Source organism: Lagenorhynchus albirostris, chromosome 5 (assembly GCF_949774975.1).
Source record: "Lagenorhynchus albirostris chromosome 5, mLagAlb1.1, whole genome shotgun sequence".
NCBI classification, from domain to species: Eukaryota; Metazoa; Chordata; class Mammalia; order Artiodactyla; family Delphinidae; genus Lagenorhynchus; species Lagenorhynchus albirostris.
This window is the reverse complement of record NC_083099.1, coordinates 39,700,153-39,715,528: the sequence shown is the minus strand read 5'-3', so window position 1 is coordinate 39,715,528 and position 15,376 is coordinate 39,700,153. Positions and strand designations below refer to the sequence as shown.

Below are 15,376 nucleotides of genomic sequence, written 5' to 3'. Positions count from 1 at the left end.
ATAGAAGTAGGGAAAGCTAGTGTAGGGTTCAGAATTAGCCTCCCCTTTTACATGAGGATTACTTTGAGCTAAAGGCAATCAAGGCCCTGGAGTTCAGGAGAACTACTGCCCCTCCCTTAAATACCTAGAAGAATATAAATTGCGGATTTTTCCCAGAAAAGAGTTGCTACAGGAGATAAATTTTATCTAAGTGGTGCCATCTATATGGCAGGGCAAACATTTCATTACCAAATGTCTGCTCGTCTTCTTATTGTCCTGTGAATGACCCTCCTATGCTTGGATGCTTCAGGCCCCTAACCCGTTCCTTAACTCAGGATGGCACATATGCCTTTTACCTTTCTGTCTTTGAACCTTTCCTGTATGTGGGGTCTCTGACCTTCTCGTACGAACGAAATTTAAAAATCTGCCTCATGTCAATTTAATTCTTAGACCAGACAGAAGAACCTAAGAGGGTAAAGGAACATTTTCTTTCTCCCCAACACTAGCCTAGAAGATTTTGCATGGTATAAATTTCCCATCAAAGTCTGATTAATCCTTTCTATATCAGGATTTGCTATAGAGGAAAATTTGTATATTTTACGTGGTTAAAAGCCACAGGTTCAGCTATCTGGAGATGAGTTTTCCTTTCTGATTTATGGATGAGGGATAGGGAGAAAAAACACAGCAGGATATCCCAGATTTTCTCTCCTCTCCTCCCATTTTCTTTTGTCACACTATCTCTCTTCTTGTGTAAATCTACTCAGCTACAAATTCTAAGTTAAATGATAGTCCCATGTGAAACGTCAACCTCACTGGTTTGGGATATTTTGTGAATTGCATCACATACAAATAGGAGCAATTGAGATGAGCTGTACAGATAATATGTATCCCCACTCATTCACAACCAAAGAGTAAAAATACCCAATCCATTTGAGTACTGTGATAACCAACCTATTTCCCCTATATTCACAAGGCATGAAACAGTATTAACAATGTGCATACAATGATGCTGCTTCAGTGTTTTCTTATAAGAACATGGAAATGGTAACCATAAAGTGTTAGAGATATACCCTCTATTATTGTTCCCAGAACAATGGCAAACAATGAGCAAAGAGCACTGCTTACTGGAAAATATTAGAGAAATTACTATGTAACAACATACCACTTCCTGGAAGAAAAAGAATCCAAGCTTATTTTTAACTCCCAGTTTAAGATTTAACTTCAATGGCATATAAATGCACATTTACTCATGCTACCAGTGACATCATTCATTCATCCAACCAACTATTAATAAACAAAGGCTTCTAACACCAGGGTATTGCGTTAGTTACTGGAAAATACAAAGTTGACAGCCCTTACCTAGAGGTAAGGGGCTTATCACTTAACTGAAGGAATCGTGCATGTAAATAATTCTAATGAAGCATTTATAATTGCTATGAATATAAGCTATAATATATACAATATAAAATTTCAGAAAATCTAATGCAACAGTATGGTATATAAAAAGAAGTACATCATATGCAAGTGGTGTTTCTCCCAGGGATCTAAATAAGATCTGTTTAACATTTGAAATCAACCAATGAAATTCAACATATCAATACTAAGAAAGGAAACACATATGATCATCTCAATAAATGCAGAAAAGGCATGTGACAAAATTAAACACTCATTCCCGATAAAAACTCAAAGCAAACTAGGAATAGAAGAAAAATTCCTCAACCTAAAAAGGGCATCTATTCTACAGTTAACATCTTGCTTAATGGTAAAAGATTGAATACTCTCTACCTCAGATCAGGAGCAAATGAAGGATAGTCACTCTCACCACTTCTATTCAAAATTGTGCTTGGAGGTTCTAGCTAAAATAATAAATCAAGAATACGAAAGAAAAGGCACTCAGATATGAAAGGAAAAAAAAACTTGCTCTATTCACAGATGACATGATTGTCCATGTAGAAAATTTAAAGAATATTAAAAAAACCCTCTTAGTTCAATAAAATTATAGGATATAAATTTAATACTCAAAATGGAACTGTATTTTATATACTATCAATGAACAACTAGAAATTGACACTTAAAAAATCATGTTCACTATGGCACCCCAAAACATAAAATGCTTTAGGCATAAATCTAACAGAACACATACAAGATCTATATGCCAAATACTACAAAACTCTGATGAAAGAAATCAAAGAACTGGAGGTAGAGAACTATACTATTTTCATGTGTGGAAGATTCAATACTGTTAAGATGTCAATTCTCTCCAAACTGATGTGAAGTCCACATTTCAAGACTTACCATAGAGTTACAGTAATCATGGAAATGCAGTACTGGCAAAAGGATGGATAGACATATAGATCAATGGAATAGAATAGAGACTCCAAAACAGATCTAGTCATATGTGGTCAATTCATACTTTACAAAGGTACAAAGACAATTCAGTGGAGGGAAACTATCTTTTCAACAAATGTTACTGGGACCATTAGATATCCATATGCAAAGAAAAGAACCTCAACCCATACTTCTATTAATACAAAAATTAATTTAAAATGTATTATAGATCTAAATGTAAAATCTAAACTATGAAAATTCTAGAAGAAAACATAAAAGCAAATCTTTGTGTTCTTTGGTTAGGCAAAAATTTCTTAGATATGACACTAAAAGCACAATACACATAAAAGAAAAAACTGATAAATTGGACTTCAACACATTAAGAACTTCTACCCTTCAAAAGACTAGTAAGAGAATGTGAAAAATGCAAATGACATATCTGATAAAGAAATTTTATCAGGAATTTATTTAATTCTCAAAACTCAGCAACTGAAAAACAAGTAACTCAATTTTTTAAAAAGGGAAAAGAGGACCTACGATGGCAAATAAGCACATGAAGAGACACTCAACAACATTCATCATGAGGGATATTCAGATTAAAACCACAAAGAGACATCTCTAAACACCAAAACTAATAATACCAAATACTGACAAGGATGTGGAACAACTGGATTTCTCACACATTGCTTCCTAAGTGCAAAATGGTTCAGCCAGGGGCTTCCCTGGTGGTGCAGTGGTTGAGAGTCCGCCTGCCGATGCAGTGGACGCAGGTTCGTGCCCCGGTCCGGGAGGATCCCACATGCGCATGGAGCGGCTGGGCCTGTGAGCCATGGCCGCTGAGCCTGCGCGTCTGGAGCCTGTGCTCCGCAACGGGAGAGGCCACAACAGTGAGAGGCCCGCGTACCCCCCCCCCAAAAAAAAAAGGTCCAGCCACTTGGAAAACAATTTGTAGTCTCTCATAAAGTTAAATATAAAATTATCAAATTATCCAGCAATACCAGCCCTGAGTATTTACCCAAATGAAACAAAAACTTATGTTCACACAAAATCCTATTTGAAAATGTTGTAATGGTTTAATTCATAATTGTCCAAAACTGGAAAGAATCTAAACATCCTTCAATTAATTAACCCATACAATGGAATACTACACAGTAATAAAAAAGGAATAAACTACTGATACATGCCACAGCATGGATAAATCTTAAAAGCATTATGCTAGGTCAAAAAAACCAAACTCAAAAAGCTACTTATTATACTATTATATTTATATGACATATTAGAAAAGTCAAGACTGTAGGGACACAAAACAGATCAGTTTCCAGGAGCTAGCTGGGGGGAGGGGTTCACAACAAAGGGGAATGGGGATATTTTAAGAGATGATAGAATTGTTCAACATCTCGATTCTGGGTGCTGTTATACAACTGTTTGCATTTGTCAAAAATCAAAGAACTGTCCCTAAAAAAGGTATATTTTACTGTATGTAAATCTTTATTTTAAAAAAAACCAAAAATATTGTTTAGAAAATAGCCAAGGCATAGACAAGGAGAAAATATTTATAAACTATACATCTGACTTGTATTCAGAATATATAAATAACTCTACAAGTCAATAATACAAACAATTCCTTTTAAAAATGGGCAACAGATATGAGCAGATACTTCACAAAAGTATACAGGTGACAAACGATTTCGTGAAAGATGCCCAACCTCATTAGTCATCACAGGAATGCACATTAAAGTCGAATGAAACACAACACATTTAACAGAATGGCTGCAATTAGAAAAAATCCAACAAAATCAAAGCGATGTCAAGGATGGGGAACAAATGAGACTTCCATAATTTGCTGTGGAAACAGAATGGTACAGCACTTTGGAAAACCGTTTGGAATTAAAGTTAAGCCTATACTTACTATATAACCAAGGAATCCTATTCCTAAGTATTTACTCAAGAGAAATGAAACTATGTGTTCACACAAACTTGTACTCAAATGTTCATATGAGTTTTACTCACAAAAACCATAAACTGGAAACAACCCACCTGTCCACCAAGTGTTGAACGAATAAACAAACTGGTATAGACATACAGTGGAATACTACTCAGCAGTAAAAAGAACTGATGCTCACAACAATGTGTACAAATCTAAAAAGCATTATGCCGAGTGAAAGACTACTGACATAAAAGTCACACACCGTATGATTCCATTTATATGGCATTTCGAAAACAACAAAACCATAGTGACATAAAGCAGATTAGTGGTTGCTAATCCAAGAGGAGAGAACTGACTTCAAAGGAGTAAAAGGAACTTTTTGGAGAAATATAAATGTCCTTTATCAAAATTTTTGGTGGTAGTTACACAACTGTATACATTTGTCACAACTTATCAAATTTCATACTAATTGGTGGGGAATTTTATCGTGTTTAAATTAAACCTTTTCTATATCTCTTTAGGTTCTCTTCATAACTTCAAAACAATTGGAAAATGAAGACAAGCCAAAATTTTTTTAAAAAAAACTGAAATCTCACCACGCAGAAACAATAACTGCTATTAGCATTTTGATATAAATCACACAGGGTATTTTTCAATGTAAACATGAACTTTTGGTCAAACTTAAAATAAGATCAGATCCTTTACATTGTTCAGGAGCCACCATTTTTTGAATTCCAAAATAGATCACAAATATGTTTCTACTTCAGTAAATATACTGTGTACAATAAAAAGAAAAGCAGACTATGCTATGATTCTCCCAGTTGTAAGTCAACACCAAGAATTCCTACCGTATAATGTCTTTTTGTTGTCATTAATTATTTCAATATTTGCAAAATTTATTTCTAATATATGACTGTTTAATTCACAGGTCTTGGATTCTCTAAGGAATGCATTTTTTAGTTTTGCTATATAAAATTCAAAGAAATCCTTTATAAAAATAGAACAAAATCTTAATTTTTATGGGATGATAGGACAATTAAAAATAACAGTTAACATTAAATAAAGATTATTAAAAGAATTTTTTGGAAGAGAGAGTTATTTGTTGATTTGTTACCATCAACTCTTTGTAAATTTAAGGGAATATGCTGTACTCACACACAAAAAGGACCACTCTATTTAAACAGGGTTTTTTTTTTGTTGTTGTTGTTTTTTTAATGAAAGAAAAAAGAAACCCCAGGGTCTAAAATGTAATGAGTGATCCTATTAGTTCCACCAGACTAAAATCATACAGTCTACGTATGTGGTCTTTTCAGCCACATCTGTCATGAACCATTTTTACATCACAAAATGCAAAATACTGAGCACTGATTTACTAGATGAGACCTGGGAAAGTATTCATCATTTGATTTCCCCCTAAAAGAAAAATTGGCTCACAGGAAGACAGGTGACAGTTCTTTTCAGATCACACTCAGAACTTACACAATTTAGAATCAAATCTTCACATAATCCAAGCAAACAGAAAAAAAAAAAAAAGAAATAAGTAAAGTGGAAAAACAAAAGAAATCTCAATTATGACTTTCTTAAAATCCAAACATTTTGCTTGGCTAGGAAACATGGATCATACATTAAAAATATTTATAATATGTGAAAATGTATAAACATGCTTGCCACATAGTAGATGCTCAATAAATAGTACTCTTATTATTTTAAATACTTCATGAAATGCATACTTATTGAGCATTTTATATACTGATCTGATATTCCTCCTTTCAAAAGCTCTGTTACACATGGAACTTAAATGGAAATAAAATGGAATTTTTATTTAACATAAAATGTATAGTATAGAAGAGTTTTGAATTAATTGTTTCTTTGACTTATCTGAAATCTGTATTAATCACTTTTTGGTAAATTTCTGTACATAATGTTATTTACTCTTATCATAAAAACAGACCTATAATTTCCCTTATAGGAAAAGGGTGGCTGTTATTCCAAATTCTTTAATGGCTTAAATATTAAGGGTACTTAATTTAAAAAAACTTCATTACATAATTCTGTGTTAGATAAATTATTTACAATGATTATAAAACCACTGAAAAAGAAACTGCATACTTGATAAACCAAACATCCAAATCTTATACATTTGTCAGTCTTTCAATAATGAATTCTGGGGAAAAATAAATTCACAGACACCCAAGTGAATTGGCAACTGTAAGTGACAGAAGCCCTTCTAAATCCTCTGTTTACACTGGGGATTAGCGGAGTAGATTTTGAGTTGCAAACTGAACAGTCCATGGTCAAGGGAACCTGCTCCCTGTCAGCCCGCAGGGCATAAGGACAAAGCATGGTCCTGGTAGGAAGTGACCCATAAACATATTCCTACCCAGGATTTATACAAAGCCAGTCTGCCTCACAGAAACTCCATATGACCATTAACTGGCCTGCAAGGCCTGCCAGGAGGCCTAATTACAGGTCTACAGAGCCCAATAACAAAAGCTGAAGGGCTTTAGCCTAGGGATGATCTGCTTTATACTGACTTGAGAGAGTCCATATAGAGGACCCAAAAGAAAGAGGTTTAGCTTTAAAATTCTCCCCAGAGAGCCAGCATTGTACTCAAGTCTAGAAAGCCCACATGCAACATACTTCAGCTAGGCTTAAACATACCACCCTCTCAAAATTAACATTCAACTACTGTCTGCTTAACATCTGCTCAAACATGGCAAGTTGCTGTGATATTGTTAGACTCTAACTGATAGCTTTCTTCTTACTAAATATTATTGGGGATAAATAATAGTCATTCAAATATAAATGTGTAACTGATGCTAAAACAAATAACTTATATTTTCTAAAAGTAATTTACTTAATAGTTCTCTTTAGGAAGCACTAGTATATCTTTTTGGATTAACACGAAGTGCAAAATCATGCTCATTATTGGAAACTGGGAGTTAAATTAACATTATCAATTTGATTTTGCATTAAAGGTATTAAATTTTATGTAGAATTTCTGAAGAAATGTGGTTTTGCAGAAACCACATTTGATGAAAAAAAGGTTTTAACCAATGCCCAAGTCAATGAAACTATTTGATTATATACATTTGTTTCTTTTAAAAAGCACAAGAATTCTTAATTCTTGATAACTTCTTTTAACTGTATATGTATGGTGGTATGAGGAGGATGTTTGACCCAATATCTCTTCTTTAATTACCTCACAAAGCCACTCTGGTGATGCCATAAAAAACTACTTCCACTCCTCCTGGCTAATGTTTATAGAACGCTCAGTTATATGTTAGGTGCTGTTCTAAAAACTTTATTATGTTAATTTATTTAGTTTTCATTAAAACTCTAAAGGTATATATTCTCATTCCCATTTCATACATGAAAAAACTGAGGTTGAACAAGGTTTAACAATTTTCCCATGGTTTTGTCAGTAAATAATGGATCCGGGAATAGCACCCAGGCCGTCTGACTTCAGAACTTGACCACCATACTCTATTGCTTTTCATACTAATTGCAAACATTTATTGAATGCTTACTATGTACCAGGTACTATTCTAAGTGTTTTACAAATGTTAATGCACTTAAAGTCCATAACAACCCCATTAGTATGTACTATTAGTATCTCAATTTTATAGATGAGGAAACTAAAGAAGAGCAAAGGGGAAGTGATCTGCTCAAGCTCACAAAGTTAGTTAGTGAACGAAGCCGGATATGAATCTAGACTAACCAACACGCAACCAAGCAGAAGCCTACATGGGGAAAAAAAGAAGTCTGAAAACTATTTATTTATATGAAATAGAAGTTAACTTTTTAATCACTTGCTCTTTTTTTTTAGGTTTGCCCTACATGAAAGCCTCTCTCACAATAAATCAACCTATTTCTTGGAGTCAGAGATCAGTGGTCAGAAGCTTATGGAGCAAAACCTCTGTCGACTTTAAATCAGGGTTGCAGAATGGCTTTCTATGCTCCCCAGAAACAGTACAACATTAACATGGCAATTTCATTTGTAATTCTCAGAACTACAAATATTTAAAGCCAGACTGGACTTCAGAGAAGTACTGGGACTTACAAGATTAGATGGCTATGAAGAGAAAGGTTTAGGACTTGGCTTCCAGGTACTTAATGGGTAACTAAGAGAAGAAAATCCAAGTTTAACATGCTGCAGAATAACTGGGATGGAGTGAGGCACTTATGGCTTATTTCCAAAAACAGCTTCTTTCCTTGATATAGTGTTCTTACGTGTGTAACTCTTCTGTGTTTTACAATACTTAATTAGCTTCTATCCCAGCAAGGGTCACTGAAAGGCATGTCCATAGTTGGGGTGAAGAAGAAAACACTGGTAATCACAGAACATTACCCTAGATTTTTCAAAGTTCTCAGAAATATAGCTACTATGATCACCCTAATAGTTAAGGAAAAGAATTTGTATTCTGAATAAAACTTTAATCCTTTTGTATTATCAATTAAAAACAACTCATTTCAGAATCAAAGGCTTGCTTGAGGATAGAAATTATTTTATTATAAGGTAATTGTAGCATTATGCCTAACAAAACAAGATATGTATTTGGTAATGTTTTCTATCACCCTTCTTTCTGCTGAACGTAACTCAGGGATTTAACCTATGGATAGAAATAGCTCAGGAGTCAGAAATCATTGGATTTGAGTCCTGGTTTTCCCACTTACTAGGTATGTGATCTTTTACAAGTCATTTAAGCTTTGGGGATATTTGTAAAATGGAGTTAATTAGCTCTCCATGCAGTGATGTGAGTCAAATGATAAAAGATTTATGAAAATGCTTTGAAAACTGTAAAGCACAATAAAAAGTGCTGTAGATATTATTTAGAAAATGAAATATTACACAGAAATTTTATGATAAAGGGGATTTACCATACATGCATTAAATAAACTTCTATTTCTCTTGTAACATTAGAGATATAATTTTAAAGGTTGCAGGTGTCAATTCTATTAAAAGTAAAATATTAAGGAGATAAAATATTAAGGAATATTTTTAGATTTCTCTAAAAATATTTTTAGAGAAAATTATGTCTTGAAACTATGTTCTGAGAAGTGTCATTTTTTCACGGTGATGAAAAATATTTATGTTTTGGAAAAATCTCTCCTCTAAGTTCTTCTTCAGACCTATGAACATATGGAGCATAAGATAACATTGTGCTTTTGTGGAAAATCAACTAATGTGTGGAATGATGCTAACAAGTCAAACAACAGTGACATCAAAAATGATGGAGACGAGTCTTTAAGTAAACTCATTATCTTCCTTCTTCCTCCTGTGTGATAATCACATTTTGTTATCTCTTCTGTCATGTACTACCTTCAAGTTTAAGATTAAAAAGTTAGATTACTGCCATGTATCTTCTACTTTTGAAGCCAGGGAACTTTTCAATATATTTTTTTAAAATCCACCAAAGAGTGGTTTAAATGAGCATACCAGCATCCAAAGGCTTAATTTTCAGTTACCCAGAACAATTATTTCACAGTGACTTACTCACCAAAGATTAATAGCTAGAATTCTATTTGGCATAGTGACACTCACTACAGGCACTATTAAAACTCCTGGGAAAGATCCAGAAGTTTTAGATATGGTTCCTGACCTTCAGACATTTATTATTTCATTGGGAAAATAGGTCCAACACTCATGAAATAAATATTAATATCAGCAGTATGTGAGTAAATACCAACATGAATGGTGTGCATAGAATAAAAGAAAAAGAATTCAAAGGAGAACAGAAAGATTACATGATGTAATGGTCAGAGAAATCACGTGGAAATGTTATCTGAGATGCATATTGAAGTGTGTAGAGAGAGAAAGAGAAAGGAGAAAGATATTTCTAGAGGAGAAAATAATCACAAGCAAAAATTCCCAGGTAGAAAAGAACATGAGTAACTCAAAGAATAATGAGAAGAAGTATAAAAATGAATTCTAAGAAAAAAAGTTAGAAAAGTCTGTGAATCCACCATACAGAACCTTGGAACCTTAAGCACAGAAGTATAAAATTGATCTTGTAAGCAATCTAGAACCAGTGAATAATTTTGAGCAAAGGAGCAGCATGACCAGGTGGTGGGTGAGAAAGAATCATCTAGCAATGGTACTCACCAGAAGCAATATGGAAATAAAAATTTTCTGGTGGCTACCATCTGCCAGACTCTGGGCTAGATACTTCACTTATAATATATATCTTCACAACAATCCTATAAGGTAATCATCATCTTTTCCCCTTACAGACTAGGAAATAATGGTGTAGGGAAATCCTTAAAACCTAAATATTGACACTGTCAAACAGGTAACTTAAATATGCAACATGGTCTAGTTGAGACAATAGGGGAGAATGTAATATGGTTTTTTATACTGCTGGTGGGAATGTAATATGGTTCAGCTGCTGTGGAAAAATCTGGTGGTTTTACAAAAAGTTAAACCAAGAATTTACCAAATGACTCCATAATTATACTCCTAGGTGTACACCCCTCAAAGTTACAAATGGTTACTCAAACAAGTACATATATATATGCATGTTCAAAGCTACACTGTTCACAATAGCCAAAAGGTGGAAAAAACCCCAAATTTCCATCAATAGATGAATGGATAAACAAATGGCGTGTGTGTAAACACACACACACACACATATACATACATTCAGCCATAAAATGTATTCTGTGGAATATTATTATATTCCACAGAATACATTTTATGGCTGAATGTATATATACAATATATATATACATATATACATAATGTGTATATATATTATGTATTATTATGTATATATATTATGTATTATTATGTATATATTAATATATTATGTATATATTATATACATAATACAAATGTATTATGTGGAATGTATTATGTGGAATATTATTCAGCCATAAAAAGGAATAAAATACTGACACAGGCTACAACATGGCTATACCTCCAAAACATGCTAAATGCAAGAGGCTAGACACACAAGGTCACACACTGTATGATTCCATTTACATGAAATATGCAGAATAGATAAATCCATAGAGATAGAGGGCAGGTTGATGGTTGCGGTTGATAGGAGCTGAGGGTAAGGTGAGGGGAGAGAAATTGCCTAATAGGTAATAGGTTTTACTTTGGAAATGTTTTTAAACTAGATAGAGGTGGTGGTTATATAGCTTTGTGGATGTATTTAATGCCACTGAATTGTCACTTTAAACAGTTATGTTTTATTTTGTCTTATGTGAATTTCACCTCAATAAATTACTTCTAAAAAGTAAAGAACTACAGTAAACTAGAAAATATACACATCTGCCATATTCCATTTAAAAAAACAAAAACGTTTTGGCTAAACAATAAACATCACACTACTGAAGGTCACAGAATGAGTGAGCAGTGGAAGCAGGTTTAGAACCCTTCCACTATTCACCACCCTCTCTCTGGAGAAGAGACAGAATTGAAGCAAAAGACCAACTAGGAGGTAATGGATTAACCTTTGGGTGGACTGTTTGGTGTCCAGACTAAGGAGTTGGCAGTGGGAAAGATAATAGAGGGATAACTATAAAAAATATTTCAAAATAAGTCATTCAATTCTAGGTGAATGACTGCCTAGAAGTCAAAGATAAACATTTCAAGGTTTTGAATCTTAATGAATGTGAGAATGGTAAAAGTATTTTTTAAATGAAAAGAAAGAAGTCATGGCCAAGAGGATTTTTAATTGGATTTACTCAATATCATAAAGTAAATCATTATCTGAAGTTATATTGATAACTTAAAGATTCAGTCTTACAAATTTATATAGTTTTACAAGCTTGAGTCCTCCAGCATTTGGAAAAAACAAAACATCTTAGACATAACCTTAACTTCACATCACCTTCAAATTAAAAGTTAAACAAGAGACATGAAACTTCATTTCAATTGCATTTTGGCAATGAACATGAAAAAAGATTCTATCTAAATCTGAAGATTTAGCATAGCAAAATATAAAAATGTTAACAGTTTAGTATATACAAAATATGATCATAACAAATACAATAAAATCTCTGACTTCAAATTCAAGGTACATGGTTACATTTTGCTTAATGTATTTTACTCATACATATGTCTTTCAAAATCATACCGCTAGTAATTATTGCCAAATGTTATTAAATATATTTTAATTCCAAACCAAGGCCATGATTAACATTCACTAATATATCAATAACAATGCAATGGTAATATATAAAACTTTCTTCTGGGACCCACAATTAGAGTAAAAGACTAAGTCTAGTCAGCAAGATTTCTACATATGAACCCTATCTACCAGATTATGGTAACTATAAGGCTGAAATAAATCCTGGCTCAAGAATCTAGCATACAGCCTTAAGTTCTTCCCTGTACCCAATTTTAAGGCCCCAAAGTTGAGGGTGTTTTCCCTGGGAACTCAAGTAAACTCCAACGAGACAGAATGGGAACTACCAGGCCTTCCTATCCAGCCACCTCAATCTTAGGACCAGGCTAGACTTTATCCATGAGCCTTACCAGACTGAGCTCAAGTTCTTATTCCCCCCTACTTTATTTTGCTTGTTTGTTTATTTTTAATAATACAATGAATACCTTGATTCATCACTGAAACAGAGATCCAGAACCTTGACAATAAGTTCTATATTTGCTTAGCGTTCCCCTATATCCATCTATCTGCTTCTCCTCTCCAAGGCCACAGGTTCTCATTAATTACAGTAATATATGTTTTTCAAAGGGGTATAATATGTTATTTCATGTTATAAAGCAATATAGTCATAGAAATGGCATCAAAAAGCAAAATCTGGTTAAAATGGTTTCTTAACCAGTGACAATGGTTACAACACAATCCTTTTGTAAAACAATTTAGCAAGAATGTATAAAAAGCCACTCTACATATTAACACCCTCTAATCTCATAAACTCATTTCTATAGTAATCAATTCCAAGAAAATAAGCTAAACTATGGAAAACACTATTTGTAACAGGAGGTGCATAACAGTATTATAGGTAAGAGGGAAAAGCTAGAGACAATGTAAATGTTCAATAAGAAGAAAATGATTAAATAAATAATCCTATATCTAGCTAAGGTCTGTCCTTTGCTTATGGGGGGCAATGTTAAGTTTTTTAATTTGAAGATTGTCATAATATTTTGAATGTTTGTCAAATTCACAGAACCTCCCTATTTATCCTTAATAGAATTTAGAATGTTAAATTAAAAAATGAGGAGTGACAGCTGGGACCAAAATAAGCAAGTTATACACTGAGGTCCGCACTGTCAGATCTGTTTTATAATACACTTTTTGTGACCACCTAGAGGGGTGGGATAGGGAGGGTGGGAGGGAGACGCAAGAGGGCGGAGATATGGGGATATATGTATATGTACAGCTGATTCACTTTGTTATAAAGCATAAACTAACACACCATTGTAAAGCAATTATACTCCATAAAGATGTTAAAAAAATTTTTTTAAGGTAAAGAAAACTGTATAAAACTATGAAATACAATTCTTTATAGCTGCATTAACAGAAACAAATATTTTCTGGACTAAGCACCATAAATATTTTCCTTTAAAGCAAGAGTTTGTCAGTACTCAAGTAATGAACCTGGAAATATTTCTTCTAAGCAAAATGCCATTAAAGAATGAATATATATTATATAAATAACAGAGAATCGTATTAACTAGCTTTATCCTATAGTATATTTATTGGAGACTCAAAATTTGAAAAACCTAATAGTAAGCAAAATTTTAGTACATCATGTTTTCTATGTAATTAAAGATAAAATGAGTAAGATCAATACATAAAGATAAGTGACTTTTAAAGTAATATGAAGTGGTACAGAGATTCACAGTCAACATATTAATTTTTATATGGTAAGTTACTTCAATTAGTGATTTATGAAGCTAGTATATCATTTATACTGGTGTTCCCAATCTTTAGACTGTAGACACATTGGGTAGGAATAAAAGGAGCTAATACAAGAAATCCTTGAATTAATATGCATACATGTATTTTTGCAATGAATATTAAAATATAACTACTATCATTTGGTAGTCTGAAATTACTTTTGATGTCAAAATAGAATTCTCATTTTCCAGTTGGAAATTATGAACTCTTTACAGATCCTTAAAAAGTAAATAATTTTAAGAAACATGTACTCCTTTGGTAATATTATTCTAACCCTACCTCATGCTTGATCTTGATAACTTATTATTTGACTGTAATATATATTTTTAAAAACCACATTAAGATTCAGAGTAAAATATCAGTACTTGGAAAAGGTAACATGGATCTCTTATATTTTTAAAAAGTAAAGTATTTAATGTGTACATGAATCTGGGTATTATAATCTAAAATCAAAGAAAGAATTATTGTACAATTGAGATATTAAAACATACAGATTTTTAAGATTAGATGGTATCCAGACGAATAGTCCAATGAGTTAGTCTAATGTAACTGGAAGAATTATTAAACATTTATCTCATTTCCTTTAGAGCAAAACCTTGATCTAAAAATCACACCTTATATAAATATTAAATCAAAATGATCACAGCCTCAAATATAAAATGTAGAAGTATAAAATTCTTCTTAAACATGCCACTAAAAGCACAGTCTGTAAAAGACAAAAATCAATAAACTGGACTTCATCAAAATTAAAACTAAAATCGAAGCCAGTTTTATAAATAAGAAGGTAAAGAATGACCTTTTAACATCACACTATAGCAATAAATATTTGAGGTAAAATATGGCCATACAAAGATCTCACAAATTTGTGAGGCTATATGAAAATAGGTGTTTTGCTCTTTGACCCATCTGTAAGCATGCTAGGATTTATTTCACATATTTTCATTTAAATAAAGTTAATTATTAACACTTACCAGCAGCTTCAAGAACCAGTTGTAGTCTTGCTTTGGCCTGTTCAGCTGGTGGCTAAAAATCAACCATAAAAGACACTTACAAGGTAGTTTTAACAGAGCTTTAAATTAATGCATTATTACGTTGAGTATCAGAAAATTTAGAGAACTTTGTCATAATCAGTATTAATATCCACCCACATCTTAACAAAATTCCATCACAGCAGCTCTACCAATCTACTCTCTCACCCTAGTAATCAAATCACACTTTTCATTATTATGATCCAAGAATGAAGTTCTTCCTTTTTCTTTTTCTTTTT

At 32.8% G+C, this 15,376-nt stretch overlaps 1 protein-coding gene across 1 annotated transcript in view; it reads right to left on the bottom strand.

Moving 5' to 3' along the window:
* The window catches only part of RSRC1 (arginine and serine rich coiled-coil 1), a 453,481-nt gene that overhangs the window by 160,379 nt on the left and 277,726 nt on the right, over positions 1–15,376 (bottom strand). Inside the window, exon 6 of the mRNA XM_060149888.1 lies at positions 15,081–15,132. Within this exon, the coding sequence (XP_060005871.1) occupies positions 15,081–15,132 (52 nt within the window). The remainder of the gene's footprint in view (positions 1–15,080; positions 15,133–15,376) is intronic.